Genomic DNA, 19,520 nt, shown 5'->3' on the forward strand with positions numbered 1-19,520 from the left:
GCACCAAGGACCCAGGTTTGATGCCATCCCAGCAACTGTCCATGTGGAATTTGCACGTTCTTCATGTGTCTGTGTGGGTTTCCTCAGGGTACTCTAGTTTCTCCCACAGTCCAAAGATATGCAGATTAGATAGATTAGCCATCCTAAATTGCCCATAGTATCCAGGGATGTACAGGCTAGGTGAGTTAGCCACGGGAAATGCAGGGTTAGAGGGAAAGGATAGGGTCGGGAATGGATCTGGATGGGATGTTTTTCGGATGTTTGGTGTGGATTCAATGGGCTGAATGGCCTGCTTCCACACTGTAAGGATTCCATAAGTATGACAGAAATGGATTCACAAGTGCTTTCTGAGCTTGTATACCAATGCAGGTCCTAAGCCCTCTCCAGCAAGTGAGTAGAACCTCACTGTTTGCGAACTTTAGAACACCTACAGAACGGGAGTAGTTGACAGCCTTTCAGTTCACATTAACTTTATGGATAGATCATCCTTTGTGGTATGCCTGTGATTTGGCATCGACTGACAGACATCTCTGAGTTTGGGTTTGCAGTGAGAACACGATTACACTTACCTTTGAAAATTACAGAAGACAGTCCATCTTCTTGCATTGAATCTGGGTGCTCATATTAAGCATATGGGCACTGACTTGTGCTTCAATCTCACCCCAGCAGGTCTGGTTCTGATGGAAGTGCTTTCTGCTGCCATCCCAGATGAGGAGAATTTCTCTTCTTTTAGAGATGGCCTGAACCAGAACTTCAAAAAGCACTGCTAATCCTTGGGGCAGTCACAGGTCTGAGACATCTCCAGGGTGGGTGACAGCAGACAACATGGGTGCAAACAATGCTGCAGGTTTGCAGTAAGTAAAAACGAGTTCCAGTGGCCTGTTAAAAATAACTCCCAAGCCTCTGATACTGGAAAATCTCAGTGGGCCAAGAACATCCTGATTACCCATTCCACAAGATTCACCACTCCATTTGCATTCATACGGAATGAGCTGAAAAGCATGTGATTGTGCGAGAAAACCCATCCAAGGTGCAACAGAAGTTGTTGTGGTTCTGTTTGCCGATCTGGGAATTTGTGTTGCAGACGTTTCGTCCCCTGTCTAGGTGACATCCTCAGTGCCTGGAAGCCTCCTGTGAAGCGCTTCTGTGATCTTCCCTCCAGCATTTGTAGTGATTTGAACCTGCCGCTTCCAGTCGTCAGTTCCAGCTGTCCGTTGCAGTGGTCGGTATATTGGGTCCAGGTCGGATGCTTAGGGTCTAAAATGAAAGATTCTGTCCTCTGACTCTTATTTTCCAGAGGAGCGTGAAAATTCTCTCCATTCTATCAAAATGTACCACTGTATATTTAGTAATCATGACATTAATTTACAAATTTGAGGCGGCACAGTGGCTCAGTGGTTAGCACTGCTGCCTCACAGTACCAGAGTCCCAGGTTCGATTCCAGCCTCGGACAACCGTCTGTGTGGAGTTTGCACATTCTCCCTGTATCTGCGTGGGTTTTCTCCAGGTGCTCCAGTTTCCTCGCACAGTCCAAAGATGTACAGGCCAGGTGAATTGACCATGCTAAATTGCCATAGTGTTAGGTGCATTAGTCAGAGGGAAATGGGTCTGGGTGGGTTACTCTTCGGAGGGTAAATGTGAACATGTTGGGCTGAAGGGCCTGTTTCCACACTGTAGGGAATCTAATCTAAATACACTGCTACAAATTTCTTAATATTTATCAATATTTCATTGCACTCCTATCCTGTAATTTAAACTGTTCAGCTGTAATTCCTACTTAAAATTTCACTCAATTAACAATGCGATCATGGCACTACTAGCTGTCGCTGAGTCCTTAATTTAAACATTGTGAGCGATTCAGACATGTTTTGAAAGAAGTCATTCAACTAGGTTTGTTTTTAGTTGGCATTAATTATATATTGAATATACTGAGCCTGTTAATATTGAGTGTGCAATAGTTATGAGCTGTATGCTGAACAGAAAATAAGAATAGATTGAAATACATACTGTACCAACAGTGGAAACACAAAAATTAAGAGATGAACTTGTACTTGAAACCAGAGCAAACACTAATGAATAGCATTTGTGTGATCACAAAAAGACAGTTTGTGAAAAGTGATTGTGTCTGTAATTTAGAAAATACAGGCAGAGAGATGACTGTCTCTGTAAATACAGTTTGGTTTCTGTAACAGTATCTAATTGCAAGAAATACAGCCAGAATAGTCATTCTGTGAACACACTGTGAAAGTGCTTGTGTCTGCAAATACATCTTGAGGACAGTGACTACATCTATAATCACAGGTAAAGCACCAGGAGTGAACTACTTTGTCATTACATTGTGGGAGAGTGACCAACTGTAGTCACAGGAAACATTTGCAAGAAGAAGAGAAGGCAGAAGATTGGGAGCTTGCATAAAGATTTAGAACCATCAAGGGTGAGTGAATGGTGAGGACTACAGGGTTGTGTATGGATTTGGTTCAGGGACATGGAAGAATGGAAAAGGATTCTGGGGAGGACAAAGAGTCAGGTCAGGGGTCAGGAGCAATGAAATGGGAAGGACCTGAAAACCTAATCTCTTAGGTATGATGGGAAAGAATAGTAGGAATAGCCAATCAAGGCCTGAAAAGCGTTGTCAATGTTGTCTACATGTGTGTCCACCTCAGAGTTGAATGGCACAGCCCTCAAAGGATAATGAGTTCACCAACAACACATGGTCATATCAGATTCAAACATTAATTTTACGCTCTCCACAGATACTCCAAAACTCGCTGAGTTTATTTTGTTTACTTATTTGTTTAGGTTTCAATCAATGCCCACTGAAACTGAGCTTTGACAATGTCCTTTACAATATATAGAACGGAGGACCAGCTAAGCTGGCAAGTTCAGCTATGTCCACAGAGTGATGAATACAACACTGGGTACCATTAAGCTCTCTGACAAAGCCAGAGACAAAAAAAAGATAAAACATGAATAAAATATACCAATGTCACGTGAAGCATTAGGAAATATAATTTTGAAAAACATCAGTTCCACTTTGGTGCTGTCTGCTTTGGTGTGGAGTTGCATAGTAAAGCTTTTGTTGCAGTTGAGAGCTCCCATGTTTAGCATGGAGCTTCAGTTAAAACCCCCTCTGTAGCCACAACATTGTCAGCCAGCAGCAGGTCTCATGACTTAAGTGTTCCCTGCTTGCATCATGGCTCTTTAAATTTTAATCGTAAGTATGTGGGAAATGGGAAAGAGCAAGACAGAAGTAGCATATTGCTGACAACACTCGCCCACCACCCATCACAAAAACCACAGTTTGTTGACAGTTGTACCTGAAACTCTGCAATGCGAGGGATTTCTGTTAAACAACTGACTGCATGGTTGGAGAATAATAATTAAAATTGATGAATACACACATTCATGGAACAGTATATGACTGAGGCCCTTATTACTATTTTGCAGAAAGTGACTTGAAGTATGCAAATCAAGTGGGTGCTGTCACCATTCAGAATACAATTCCAAAGATTATTTTTCTGAACTGAAAAGGTTAGAAAATGATGGTTTTGATGCTGTTGACAAAGAAAAGGAGAACAGATGTTGAGGGTGCCCAGAGCAAAAGGCAATGTGGTAAAGATTAGATTGAGATGTAAAATAGGTGCTAATGATAGGTTTGGTGAGGAGAAAATAGGTCAGTTTAGCTAAAGCAAAGCCAACAAGAATCAAAGAGAGGCTAAGTGTTCACCAATGAAATTACGTACAGGAGACTTGATTTCCTAAGCTCACAGTCACAAAGTTATGCAGAAATTTAATACTGCCTTTCTTAAATCTCAATGACGAGTATTAGTTGCAGCTCATGAGATTCAAAATGGGCAAAAAGGAGTATAATACAATCGCAGGCCAAACTCAGCCCAATCTTAGTGACAAGCTTCCAAAGGAGCAGTGCATTTCTGCAACAGTTTCTGATACAATTACATTGATGTAATATTCAACTCTGGTCAATTCTGGAGAATAAAAAAAGGAGGCAATTAACGATTTGGCTTGATGGCACACATAATAAAGCTCAGGGAGGGGAATGCTGCTGCATCTCATTTTGTATATTTCATAAAAGGCATATATATGAAGATTATTTTTTAATCACTATCCACAATACAATATTTTTCCTAGTTACACAGCTACCACACATTAAAAATATTTTGTCCAGCTTTGTGTGTGGCTTTAAATTTGAGTTTTACAATCACCTGCTGGTGCTGCCACCTGTTTAGGACTCAGCTTCTGTCTGGGACATTGGCTTTCTGCAATCATTATTGGCTGCTTCCTTTGGATATTCATCTTGAGTATCATTGCTTTTAATGGATAAATCTCTGCTGCACATGTATTATAATTAGGAAAACACTGCTTACCTGATTTCTTCCTTATCCCTCCACATTCCCTGTAAAACAAACAGCAGCACAGAGACATGATTAGTGATGTGTCTGAAGAAGGTGAGACCTGAGATTGCACCTGCAGCTCACCCCACTTTTTCTCGTTCATCATTTAAAAACAAGGCGAGACTGAGGAAAGCCTGACTACAGCACATTCAGAGCCAGCGAGCAAGAGGAAAAATAGCTCGACTGCTCCAACAGAGAATGCAGAATCATGTGATTTGCTTTGAGATCATACCATCTACTACTTAAAGGGGCTCACATTTGCTATTTTCACTAAATATGCATTTCTTCCATTAACAAATTACATACAAACATTTTGTGGGCTTCAAGATGAAATGTTCAGTGAAATTCAGTGCTAAAAATCTGCAGCCTTTGAGTAGACACGTTAAATAATCTTGTATTTGTGTTCTAGCAGAATACAGCAAAGAATTAGGTTTTATATTCCAGCCACTGGGCAGAATCACTCAGAGGTGAAATCTGTTATCAGAGTTAAAGAGTATCGGGCAAAGGAATGAATTCCCATTTCTCCCTGATGACAAGGGCTGAAATAAATGCGAGTGAAAGCTCAGAGAAAAAATCCAAGACATCAATACAAATTCTAAATACAGAACAAGTAATCTTTCAACTATCTGCACTATTCTTTATATAAATTGGTTAATTATGATGTACTTGAACATTTTTGTGCAACTACCAACAAAGAGAATGGATCTCATTGTTACAGAACCCCAGGCTGCCTGATTCCAGAATTTCATGGCCCAAAGCTAAAGTCTTGTTGTGGCACTGACCTCTGATTATTTTCTTGCTCCAGTCAGAAAGCAGCTCTCTGTTCCCAGTATGTGGTAAGTATAGAGACAAGGTTCTATTCAGTATCTAAATGAATGCTCAGGCATTCAACAATCGTCATTGGAGACACAAATCTCCTCACAGAATGCCACTCTCCAGTTATGTCCCAGATTACTAAATAGCACTTACCAAGATGGCACACACATACATTCCAATTCCTCATTTCCCTTTTTTGTTGGTGGATAAAAAGAAAATTACCTGGTCTCCCAGATACCCACAACCAATGACTCCCTTATCGATCAAACATCAATCCAATTCAACCTTGAATAAATGCAATGATTCATCCTCCACTATTCTGAGGAAAAGAATTCTAAACTTGAATAATCATCTGAGAAATGGAATTCCTCCCTCTATCTTAAATTGGAGACCCTTAACTTGAAACCACACCCCCTCGTTCTTGGCTTATGTATGAGAGAAAACTACATCAACCTTTCTGTGTATTGTGGAGAAAGTGAGAATTGCAGATGCTGGAGATCAGAGTCGAGAGTGTAGTGCTGGAAAAGCACAGGTCAGACAGCATCTGAGGAGCAGGAGAATTGACGCTTTGGGCAGAAGCCTTGCATCAGGAAGAATTCCTGATGAAGGGCTTATGCCCGAAACATCGATTCTCCTGCTCCTCAGATGCTGCCTGACCTGCTGTGCCTTTCCAGCAATATACTCTTAACCACGATTTCCATGAATTGTGTATGCTTCAATAAGATCACCTCCTATTCTTCCAAATTTCAATAAGTCTAGACTCAATCTGCTAAATCTTTTGCCAAAAGATAAACCTCTCATCCTATCAACTAACCAAATGAAACTTTTCCGTTCTCGTTCAGATGCAATTATGTCTCACCTTAAGTAAGGAGACCAAACTAGTACATCGAACACTTGATAAAGTAGTCTGCTTCCTTTAAATAATATCACACAGAGAAATGATAAGGCAATGAAATCAGAGTACAGTACAGCATAGAAGGAGGCCAATCAGCCTACTGAGTCTATGCTCCTGTTTTTAATGGCTTTCAAGAAGATGACATTTGCTACAAAACAGTTTCAGAAGTATTGGTGCCTAGATGACATCTCACATTATCTTCTCATATTACTTTCATTATATATAAAGACTTGAAATAAGTCTGTGATGTAAGGAGGAAAGATGCTTCATTTTATGTTTTAGAAATAAAAAAGTGACATAGTAAGATATCGATACATGAACATATTCAACAGAAATAATTATTTAGAAAAGGCATTATTCAGCTCTTTAAAGTGATGACAAAATTAGACTACACAACTATTTATGCAAGTTATTCAATTCAATCAGTTGAATGCCATCCCCACATTGACCATGATTAATCTACCTAACCTGCGCATCCCCAGACATAATGAGCGATTTAGCATGGCCAATTCACCTTACTTGCACAACTCTGGATTGTGGGAGGAAACCACAGCACCCAGCCGAAGTCAACACCGACACAGGAAGAATGTGTAAACTCCACTCATTCACCCAAGCATGGAATCAAACCTGGGTCACTGGTGCTGTGAGGTAACAGTGCTAACCATTATGCCACTGTGTCATCTTATGGGATGATCTAGAACTATTTTGATATTCACTGTTTCAGTTAAGGGTCTTCACTGGGTCACCCAGTTAAGACAAAGTTAAGGAGAACATTTTTCTCTCAGATGGGTACGAATTTTTGGAGCTCTCTTACTCGAAGGTGGCAGAAGCAGAGCCTTTGAACATTTTTCATGCAGAAATGGATAAATTCATGATAAGCAAAGGAGGAAATGTAATCAGGGATAGGTGGGAATGTGGAATAATCAGAACAATCAAGTTGCTCCTGAATGTAGAGGAGACTTAAAGGTGTCCTCTATCTTGAATTATGAAGTTAAAGGTGTGTACTGTACCTTTTAAGAAAGAGTAAATGCTGTTCCGCACCGAAAGCTTACAAGAGCAGTGTGAGAGTGTAGTGGAAAATTGAAAATATGTAACAAATACTTGAGTTGGTTATTGTATTGGCCACAGTTCAAATGTAACTAATGAATTTAAATGGTGCCCCAGGATAAATGGAGTTTGAATTTATTGTTTAACTGAGATCAAACCAATGAGCGCATCCAATGTTGGGGATATAAAAAGGCAGGCATTGTGATAGAGAGATGGAGAGATGGTTCCAAGACATTGAAACAGCCTCTATCAAAGGTACCTCTTCATATGAAACATCAACACAGTTAAAAGAAATACGATGGCCCGGGGAGATCTTCAGCCGGAAGAAAGACACCAAAGATGACAGACGCTGTATGGTTTTGAAATTAAATTGATGTAATTTTCATAAGTGTTTTATTGGAACAGTATATTGTTATAGAGTTGGAGACGGGTAATAAGCAGTTAAGAGAAAGGGGGGCTTAGAGTTGCAAATAGTTGTTTAATGGTCACTTTTAGACTTAATTAATCAATTGATATTATTTTCTTTAAACAGTGGAATTTGGGAGTTCTCTGTCACTCATATTTTAACAGATTATGAGGTGGGGTGAGCTTTTCTAGGTTTTTGGTTTAATTAACAGAAGGGCTCACTGCCATGTCAGAACACTTCAGAATATGCTCCTGCTCTAAATTCATATGTTTGCATATTTTCATGAAAAGTTGTCATTCAGCTTTGAATTTCTGCCTTTACTCCTAAAAACCTCAATCAACAAAACTTCATTTTACCAATCTAAATCCATGATTTTCACCTGTACGTTATTAGACCCAGGCTAATAGGGGGCCCTCTTATGGCACAGGATAGTCAGGTTCAAGTTCCACCTGTTCTGGAGGTGTATAATAATGTCTCTGAACAGGTTATTTAGGAAAAATAGATGCACTGGGGACATGAGCTCAAATTCCACCATGGAGGATAATAAAATCTGAATTCACTAAAATATGGAAAAACAAAAGTTAGCTTAAGGCCAACCACGTGACCACTGCAATTGCCATAAAAGCCCATCTGATTCACTAACATTCTTTAGGGAAGGAAATCCCTATCCTTACCTGGTCTGGCCCACATGTGACTCCAGACTCACAGTAATGCAGTTGACTCTTAATTACCCTCTGAAATTGACTGAGTAAGATATTCAGTTCAAAGGCAATTAGGGAATGGATAACAGATGCTGGACTTGTCAGTGATGTTCACATCCCACTTAACAATTAAAAACTCACATATGGATGGGGAAGGACACCACTTTGACTGGGACAACACATCCATCCTAGGACAAGCCAAGCAAAGATACGCATGAGAATTCCTAGAAGCATGGCATTCCAACCAAAACTCTAACAACAAACACATCGCGTTAGACCCCATCTACCATCCCCTGAGAAAAGGAACAGGAAGTGACTTCACCACAGGAAATAACATCACTACAGGAAATAAGATCACCAACCCAAAGAAACCTAAACATATAAAAAGAAAGCAGGAATTTTCAGCATTGCTTCGCCTGAGGCCCACTGAAGATGTTACCGAGTAGGGTAACAAAACATCTGGAAATGAACCTTCCAGCTCAGCAAGCAAACCTACATCCAAAACCTCAATCTTCTCAAAACTCCCTAATTAAAAACTGCACATTTAGTTTATCTTCTGATACCTGCTACTTCTCAGTCCAATGCTGGATGCAATACAGCTATTGCTCAGGTTGATAAGAGCTCCCTCATTAACTTTATTTTGAACAGAGCTAAATATCATGAATTCTTCAGAGAACAAAATTAATATCTTATAATACTGCTTTGCTGCAGAATGTATGTAAACAAGGCCAAAGAAACACAAGCACATTTGCGAGGAATCCTTGGGAATAACCTTCAAAGTGCTTACAGCATTTGGAATTTTGTTGGTATCATTTTTGCTGTGTTTAATAAATCCTATAAAAGTTTCTGCCATTTATCCAGCTCTGATTTTCATTCAGGACAGTTATTTTTGTCCTGATTTTTATGATTGTGCTCAGGAAGTTAATAGCTATCAGCATTTGTTTTGACACCTGTCACTTGATACATTTGTGGTATGCAATTTTTAGCCATAATGCATTTCTAAACTTTCCTCCTATTCTTCATTTTGAGCGCATCTGTACATGTACAAACAGATCATGGTGGCCATGTTTATAATTGTCGCTCTATCTCCAGCATTGGGCACACACACTCTATTTAGGGAAAATTGTGGAGAAAATACTCAGCAAACATCACTCAGCCAAAGTGAGTCAGAAGAGTCAGCCAAAATGCAGCAGGGCTACTTTATGCTGCCAGTGGGAGCTATTACTGCATACTTTGTTTTAACTAGCACCTGATGAACTGGCACTCACAATAAACCAGAAAAAATGATAAGCTACTCTATTATTGCAATCTCTATGGTGTCTGAATAATCAGTTGAACGTTAAATCAAATTTTTTAAAAAATTTGATTTATATTGTCACATGTACCGAAGGTATAGTGCAAAGTTTTGTAGTTAGAAGGCTCTCTGCTGGTAAGTTTTATTTAAGGCAAAGTTGGGTTATTAGTTAAGTGATTTATGCAGTAAACAAAGCATAACAGTGACATGTATACATTCTGCATTAATTTTCTATTACTTAACGTGATTTTACATTTTTTGTGACCTTTTGATCAATCAGAATATTTGATCAACTCCTCGTCCCATAAGCCAGTTAATAAAAGGTTCGCTGTATTTCAGTTACTCAGGCAGAAACTTAGAACAGCATCCCAAGGACTGACCTATTAAAATGGCCAAAGCAAAAGTCATGGATTGACAGCACAAATTTTGTCTGAGTATATGTCGTTGAGGCATGACAGAATTTATTGCTCATTCCTAGTTACAGCACGGAAACAGATCTTGGTTCCAACTCGTCCATGCCAACCAGATATCCTAAATTAATCTAATCCCATTTGCCAGCATTTGGTTCATATTGCTCTAAACCCTTTCTATTCATATACCCATCCAGATGCCTTTTAAATGTGTAATTGTACCAGCCTCCATCACTACCTCTGGCAACTCATTCCATACACGCACCACCCTTTGCATGAAAAACCTGCCCCTTAGGTCCCTTTTAAATCTTTCCTCTCTCACCCTAAACCTGTGCCACCTAGTTCTGGAGTTCCCCACCCCAGGAAAAAGACTTTGTCTATTTACTCTATCCATACCACTCACGATCTGATCAAGCACATAATTCCATTAGCTTGGGCTGAAATCCAGCCCACAATAACTCATTAAGCATATCTTCCATTCTTTGCCTGACACAAATATCTCTAATCTCCTCTATTGACTGAGTGATCCTATGTCAATTAGTTTGGACAGTATCAACCCACAGGACTTAGAACAGATAGTTTAAATTATTCGAATCAGAAACAGGGCTTTCTTTGAATCACTGACCAGGTGAGAATGGTGCTAGACAGAGAATTATAACATGTAGACCTGTCTTAATAATTATTAAGGAACAGAGATTTGTGTTTACATTAGAATGGGTATGAGTTAAAAGTGATGATGTTGCATAATATGGCTTCTCCAGCCCTTCTCAGTGTTTACTCCAGTAATAACAGCACTTTCCAAGTGAGTATTTTATGCTACTACAGTACAATTTGTAGATTGAGCATACTGCAATCAGTTTGCTGAAGTAGATATTGGGTACACTGGCAGAAACAATAGTTCAGCATCTGTTCTGTCCTAGATGTGTTGGGCTGAGCTTCCATTTTTCTTTATAGCATCATGAAGTGAGGCTATCGCTGACCTCTGTAGCCATTACACAGTTGGTTCAGTCTGCTATTAGTCAATGACGCTGAAGCAGTTGAGGGTCAAGAGGACATTGGGGAGAATCATTATCTAGCACATGTGGCATGGGTGTGACCTGCTACTTCTCAGTCCAAAGCTGGATGCAATACAGCTATTGCTCAGGTTGATAAGAGCTCCCTCATTAACTTTATTTTGAACAGAGCTAAATATCATGAATTCTTCAGAGAACAAAATTAATATCTTAGGAAGATAACTGACAAAGTAGCTAAAGACAGTTTTGACAAGGATGCTGTCCTGAGGAACATCCAGTGATGCACCTGGAGGTGCAATGATTTACCTCCAAATTCCATAACTCACTTCCTTTATGTAACGAATGTTGTAAGGTTATAGAGCAGAATCTTCTGGCTTCTGGAGGTACTGGCAGAAAGTAGGAAAGGAAGGTATGTAGTCAGCAGGCTTCCATGTTCCAAAAGGCATCCTGGACTTAATTCCTCTCTGAGGTAATAGGGAACAGGTTACATCAGAGCTGCAGATTGTCCGTCATAGCAATAGCTTGCCAACTGGGCCCACTGCTTACTTTTTAAAAATTGAAACAGTTTCCATAAATACCTCAAGATGAAGGTTCCCTCATAGTCCTGATCCTGCAGCACCCACCTATGGCAGTGCAGCTTCTAACTTCCTTCTACAAAATACAAAGGCCTGCAGCCTCAAGAACATGCTCAATGCCCTCAATTGGATGACTGATTACCTCATATAAGATTGGTGGTCATATTTCTGACCTCACACTTGCTGGCACTCAGAAATGGTGCTGATTAATTATTATTTTTAAAACTAATTTTAAAAATTACCTACAGTCATAGCCAAAACAGCACTAAAGAAAGCCATTTAGCGCATAAAATCCATACCAGCTCTCTGTAGATAAATTCAGTTCAATTTCCCTGCTTAATCATTGTAGCTGCATACTTTTAATTCCTTCAAATGCTTTTCTAAATTACTTTTAAAATCAGAGTCTCTGCTTCTTCGTAGACAGCAAGTTCCAAGTCATTACCATTTATAATACAAAATGTTGTTTCTCTCAAACCTCTTGAATTTTTCCCACAATTTAGATGTATGTCCTGTGGACTTTGTACAATCAGCTAAAGGGAAAAGCCTTTCTTTACCTACCTTTTCTAAACATATTATACATATTATTCTAATCTTATACACTTCTATGAAATATCCCCTGATATTTGCTCCATGGAGAACAATAACAGTTTCTTTAACCTAACCTTGTTGCTGAATTCCCTCATCCTTGGAACCATTTTCTTCCATACTTTCTCAGGACCTTTACATTCTTCTTAAATGTATGGTGATAGAACCAGATGCAATACTCAAGTTTGGCCGAACCAGAATTATATAAAATTTATTCAACATCTTTTTTTTTAACAGATGTCTCAATTTATGAAGTCGAGAGTGTGGTGCTGGAAAAGCACATCAGGTCAGGCAGCATCTGAGCAGAATCAACATTTTGGTCATAAGCCCTCCATCAGGAAACATCGATTCTCCTGTTCCTCAGATGCTGCCTGGCCTGCTGTGCTTTTCCAGCACCACACTCTCGACTCTGATCTCCAGCATCTGCAGTCCTCGCTTTCTCAATTTATGAAGCCCAAGATCCCAGATACTTTTCAAATTACCCTCTCAAGATATCCTGCCATCATCAAAGAATGATATACACAAACCTCCAGGTCATTCTGATCTTTGGAACTCTGCCATAAAGTAGAAATTATCTCTCCCAGTCACTTGTACAAAAATGTATCTCATCACACTTCACAGAATCACACTTCTCTGTTAACCTTCTGCCCATTCTGCCAGCCTATCAATACCCTAGTGTAGTTGGTCTCATCCTCACCGTTTGCCATATCTCCAAGTTTGGTATCATTAGCAAATTGTGAAATTTTACTCCATGTTCCAAGATCCTAAATCTGATCATTGGGGAACACTACTATTTACCTCCTCCCATCTGTAAAACAATTAGTCACAACTTGCTGTTTCTTCTCCATAAGCCAATGCTTTTCATTAGCCCTCTTGTGTCAAGAACTGTGCCTAAATTTTATTTAAGTCAGTTTTCTAATGTTACTTTCTCAAAAGCTTTCTTAAAACTGCCACAGATAACATCGCAGACTATATTCCCTTCATTAACGTTCTCTGTTACTTCATCAAAGACTTCAATAACATTAGTCAAACATGTTCTTCCCTTTGCAAATCTATGCTGGCGCTCCTTAAATGAGCTACTGGAGGCTGTACTTGTTTGAATACCATGATGTTGAGGGCTGCTATTCTTGTCTCTTCAGAACTTTTAAATATGTTGGAGTTCGACTGTGCCGAGGTCTGTAGCTAACTAATTACAGCAGAATGAGAACAATATAATGGTAAGCATACTATTTACCTTTAACTTAGTGTACAAGTCTTCAGGACAACAGCAGAGATATTATCAAATGCACAACCTTAGCAGAAACGATAAATCTTAAAATACAATGCAATTTCAGAGGACTAACAAGGCAAGGAAGTACACGTTGAAGGTAGGACCTAGAATGTACAGTGAAACAGAGGGATTTTGATGTGCATGCCCATAAATCCTTGAAGGCAACAGGTCAGGCAGATAGGTGACTGGGAAGGCACATGGTGTACATGTCTTTATTAGTCAAGGCACTGAATACAAGAACTAGGAGGTTCGACAGAGCTGTACATAACATTAGTTAGGCCACAGCTGGAGCACTATGCAATAGGAGAATGTGATTGCTCAACGCGCAATAGGAGAATGTGATTGGATTAGAGAGGGAGCAAAACCAGGCTGTTCCCTGTTCTGGAGCAATTCAGTTATAAAGAGGGATTAAATGGGCTGTGGCAGTTTTCCTTAGAGTACAGAAGGCCGAGGGGGAATCTGATTGAAATGGACAAAGTTCTGAGGGGCACAGAGTAGACAGCATGCAACTCTGTCCTTTGGTTATTTATCCCACCACTAAGGGGTATAGTCTTAAGGTAAGGAGCAAGAAGAGTAGAGGGGATTTGCGGATGATAGTATCTGAAACTCACTGACAATAAAGGATGGTGGAAGTGAAAACCCTCAAAACATTTAAGAACAATGCAAATATGCACCTGAAACAGAATAACATACAAGGCTCAGTCTAAGGATTTGAAAATGGGATGAAAACAGGTTTATCTTTGATGACCAATGCCAACATGATGGTCCAAAGGGCCTCTTTCTGTGTCATTAAAAACCCCTTGACACTATATAAAAATTGTATAGATTATAAAATTAAACTTTATGGTTAAATTATAAAATTTAACCACAATTTTATACGTCTACATTTTTTGTGTCCAGTTTGAGAGCAAATGAGGACACATAAATATGAATTCTCTGAGTGGGTTTGTGTTGAAGGTTCGTTCACAGAGAATGATTACGTAGGTTATAGAAGCAATTTTAGGTGTCAAAGTTAATGTGAAGTAGGCTGTTTCTAAAAGAAAATATTATCGGTAATTCTCTAAGCTCTGTTAAGTCCAGCTGAGGAAATTATCTGTATGGATGGAAAACAGACAGCATGGCTCTCACATTCCAGAATAAAGCTTCCTCATCCTACAATGGCTGCCATTCTGTGCATGCCAAAAAGCAGGAGGTGGATTAATCAAATTGGATTTCTCTATAACAATCAGGTCACACATCAAAGACTGGGAAATTAAAAAAAAACAAGATAAGGAAATGTTTGAAGCACTGGTCGCAGCCAAATTATACTTAAGTGGGTATAATGATTTTACAAATAGTCACCACACCTCAGCCTGATCACGGTTCTGTTTACAAATATTTCCAGGTCCAAAGAGGACAGTCAGCTCTCTAACGTTCTACTTTTGTCAGTCATCAAGTATCATTGGGGGGGTTGCATTATTTCCTGATGGCATCACAACCATTCACAGTGCACCAGCTGAATGGATTGTTAACTCTGACAAACATTTCTCTGCTTTCCCAATCAGAACAATAATAATTTCCAGTGAGAATCCCACCTCCTCTATTAACCTCACCTAGAGGCCACTCTGCCTAAAGTAAATGGAATTGATTTCACTCACATCATTATGATTTTTCTTATTTGTTCATAGGATGTGAGTATAACTGGCAAGGCCAGCACTTGCTATCTATTCCTAATTGACCTTGAGGTGTAACTATTCTTCACTCAATGTATTTTGCTGAAGAGACATACTGCTTTTATCGGGAAATGTGCTGCCGTTTCACATTTAAGTTCTAATAGCTACAGATTCTTTTGAAATACACTGAAGATATTTTGTTAGCTCTAAGTCCAGGCCGACCTCCAACCAATTGGCTAACACGGACTGAAGAGTCATACTGAATTTTAAACTGGATGCAATGGGAGATTTTAAGCCAATGTATGTCAGTAACATAGGGTTGATTGATAACTATAACTTGGTGTTAGGATATGCGCAGTAAACATTTGGATAGCTGAGTTATATGGAGGGCCAAAGAAGTATGGGTCAGAGAATACTGGATAGATGAATCAAAGACTAACAAATGGGAATTGCAGCAGCGGGTCAAAGCAGTCAGGAGAGTGTATGGAATTAGAAGCTCAGCTTGCGATAAGACATCAAAATTGCAAACAGTCTGAAAGTGGCAGGAGAGGAAATGGAATGAGTGAGAAGGGTAGAGAGTTGGTGGTGGTAACCAAGGAAAATGGTTTTAGATTTTACATTTTAACGACGGGAAACTGTGGCTCATCATAATGTCATAATGGTATGTTGCCAACAAAGGCAGTGGGGAGATAGATAGGTGGAGGACAATTAATACTGGACGTCATGCATTTGCATATGGAAGCTAAATCCAAACCGCTAAATAAAGTCACCAAGCTGCACCATAAAAATGAAGAAGAGGACTGACAGCAGATAGAATATATGCCAGAAAATGTGAGATTATGCACTTGATAGGAAAAGTAGAGGAGCTGAACATTATTCAAATGGAGAAAGACTGCAGAAAGCTGAAACACAGAGCAATTTGGAAGTCTTCATGATAAACCACAAAAGCTAGCATGTAAGTTCAGTAGTTAAAGAGGAACATAAATGAAATGCTGCTCTTCATTTCAAAGCAAATGGAGTATAAAAATAGAGAGTGCTTGCAAAAACAATATAAAGCACTAGTTAGACTACAGCTGAATACTGAAAACAGTTTGATCCCCTTCTTTTAGGAAAGATATGCTGGGATTGGAGGCAGTCCAGAGAAGATCACTAAGTTGATCCTGGGTGCAAGGGATTTGTCTTAACAGTGAGGTTGAGTAGGACCGGCTTGTCCTCATTGGAATTTAGAGGAGCTAGAAACAACCTTAGTGAAAAGTATAATATTCTTTGAGAGTTTGACAGGGTTACGCAGAGAGGTTGTTTCTTAGATTTTTAGATTCCCTACAGTATGGAAACAGGCCCTTCAGCCCAACAAATCCACACCGACCCTCCGAACAGCAACCCATCTAGATCCATTCCCTTACATTTACCCCTGCATCTAACACTATGGGCAATTTAGCATGGTCAATTCACCTAACCTCCACATCTTGAGTCAGTGATTAAGAAAGCAAATGCAATGTTGTCACTTATCTCAAGAGGGTTGGAATATAAAAGCACCGTTGTGCTACTGAGACTTTATAAAGCTCTGGTTATGCCCCATTTGGAGTACTGTGTTCAGTTTTGGTCCCCACCCCTCAGGAAGGACATACTGGCACTGGAACGTGTCCAGCGGAGATTCACACAGATGATCCCTGGAATGGTTGGTCTAACATATGAGGAACGACTGAGGATCCTGGGATTGTATTCATTGGAGTTTAGAAGATTAAGGGGATACTTAATAGAGACGTACAAGATAATACATGGCTTGGAAAGGGTGGACGCTAGGAAGTTGTTTCCGTTAGGCGAGGAGACTAGGACCCGTGGACACAGCCTTAAAATTAGAGGGCGTAAATTCAGAACAGAAATGCGGAGACATTTCTTCAGCCAGAGAGTGGTGGGCCTGTGGAATTCATTGCTGCAGAGTGCAGTGAAGGCCGGGACGCTAAATGTCTTCAAGGCAGAGATCGATAGATTCTTGTTGTCTCAAGGATTTAAGGGCTACGGGGAGAAAGCGGGTAAGTGGAATTGAAATGCCCATCAGCCATGATTGAATGGCGGAGTGGACTCGTTGGGCTGAATGGCCTTACTTCCACTCCTATGTCTAATGGTCTTATGGTCTTTGGATTGTGGGAGGAAAACCGGAGAACCCGGAGGAAACCCACGTAGAAACAGGGAGAATGTACAAACTCCACACAGACAGCTACCCAAGGTGGGTATTGAACCCAGGTCCCTGGCGCTGTGAGGCAGCAGTGCTAACCACTGAGCCCCCACCATGCCACCCCTCGGTGGGAGAATCTAGAACCAAACCGCATTATCTCAGAGTAATGGATCGTCCAGGTAGGACAGATAAGAGGAGGAATTTCTTCTCTCAGAAGGTAGTAAGGCTGTGAAATTCTTTCCTCAGTATATTCAAGGCTAAGATAGACAGACTGCTAATCAGTAAGAAAATTAAGTATTAAGGGAAAAGGAAAGCAAGAGGAGTTGAAGATTATTAGTCATGATCTCATTGAATGGTAGAGCAGACACAATGGAATAATTGGACCTTCTTCAGCTCCTGGGCCTTAATGTCTTGTAGAACAAAAATTCAAACATTGACAACAGAAGTAATTGTATATGATTAGTGCAAAAATCCTCATTACTTCAGATTTTGCAGATATGTTTCGACAGTTAAGAGTGAAATTAAACAGAATAAATCATATAATAAAATAGACATGACGCAAAATTAGTTAGCTTTTAAGTGTGGTGAATACTGCAGATAAGAATACTTGGCTGTGGCAAATGTTGCTTTCAGAATGTCATCTGAGTTCCTTGGCAGGCTGAACTGCCGTATGCTAGCTTCTTCTACAGCAATGAATTAAAGCACGCTGTTTAGTTACCGAGTTGAGTTTTGGCAGTGAGCTGTAGTTTTGTTGCAAGGCATTTTGTGGGAGGCTTGAGAAATTGAGGCTGCTGCTCACAGTATCCTGCCCGTTGCTGTTTACAATAAGATGATTTAGAACTGAAAGGCTTTTACCTAATTAAGTAATGGATTCTGAGCTCTAGAGATAGCATAATAGATAATGTACAGTGCCTACGCTTTGCACTGGATGCATTCTAATGGTAATATGCATAATGTCTTTGATTATTGTAGAATAATGTTTCCTCAGAACTGTCCACAATTAGAAACAATAGTTGATTTCAAGTTAAACATTTTTGTCAAGAACAAAAATAACATACATATAACATACATCTTAAATAAAAAATAAGAATTGTCATAGTAAAAGAACAGTATTTACTGTTACCACCTCTGGTAGGGCACATTCCAGGAGGGTGGATCATATTACACTGTTGCTCCAGTTTTATTTGTTATTGCAACATCTGACAAATTTCCTGGAATTGAGTATCTGGAATTAACCAGATGGCTGGAGATGTGCTTGGGAGTGGAAGGGCAAGGATCCAATTGTTGCAGTCTGCGTAAGAACTAACTACATGGGTAGAACTGGGGATGATGTTCGACTGAGAGATCTTTGAAAAGTTAGCATCCATATTGAAATGTAGAATGTCAAAGGTAGTCGTCTCTGGATTGCTATCTGAACCACATGCCAATTGCACAAAGTCAATAAGATTAGAAAATTATAAACATGGCTCAGAGTGGTATGGGAAGGAGTTTCAATTTATGGGACACACTGAAATATCAAAGGACACAGGTTAAAAGGTAAAATCTCTCATTTGAGATGGTTGCTGAAGAGCACCTTGTACCAATTAACAGTCCAAAGCTGGTCATTGCCCAAGTCTTGCTTCACATGGACATGGCTGCTTCAGTATTCAAGTAAATGGTGGTAACTGGTGCAGAACAATGTGCAATCACCAGAAGGCAGTTGAGTCTAAGATACTACCCTGAAGAGCTCCTGAAATACATTAAGAAAATCCTGAGGTGCCCACACAGTGATGGCCCAGGACTGAAATGATTGATAACCAGCAAACACAACCTTTATACCAGATATGACTTTCAGTTTTCCTGAATTCCATTGGCTCGAGTATTGCAAGGGTTCCTCATTGCTATACTCAGATAACTGTTGCCTTGATGTTAAGGGCAGTCACTCTCAGCTTTTTTTGTCCAAGTTTGGATTAAAGTTGTAATGAGGTCAGGAGCAGAAAGCAAACAAAGTCAGTGATTAGATTATTCGGGTTGTAAGTTTGCTCGCTGAGCTGGAAGGTTTGTTTTCAGGTAACATTATCAGTGAGCTCTGGTGAAGCGCTGGTGTTCTGTCCACTTTCTATTTATGTATCTTGGTCAGTTAAGGTAGGTGATATCATTTCTGGGTTTTTTTCAGAGGTTGGTAATTGGGGTCCAAATCAATATGTTTATTGATGGAGTTCCAGTTTGAATGCCAGGCATCTAGGAATTCCCATGCATGTCACTGTTTAGCCTGTCCTAGGATGGATG

General features: G+C 39.8%; 1 protein-coding gene across 1 annotated transcript in view; it reads right to left on the reverse strand.

Annotated features, from left to right (window-relative positions):
• The window catches only part of sh3pxd2aa (SH3 and PX domains 2Aa), a 306,310-nt gene that overhangs the window by 125,868 nt on the left and 160,922 nt on the right, over window positions 1-19,520 (reverse strand). The window contains exon 8 of the mRNA XM_060842142.1: window positions 11,525-11,539. Within this exon, the coding sequence (XP_060698125.1) occupies window positions 11,525-11,539 (15 nt within the window). The remainder of the gene's footprint in view (window positions 1-11,524; window positions 11,540-19,520) is intronic.

The sequence above is a fragment of the Hemiscyllium ocellatum genome, chromosome 22 (genome assembly GCF_020745735.1).
Source record: "Hemiscyllium ocellatum isolate sHemOce1 chromosome 22, sHemOce1.pat.X.cur, whole genome shotgun sequence".
Classification (NCBI taxonomy): Eukaryota; Metazoa; Chordata; class Chondrichthyes; order Orectolobiformes; family Hemiscylliidae; genus Hemiscyllium; species Hemiscyllium ocellatum.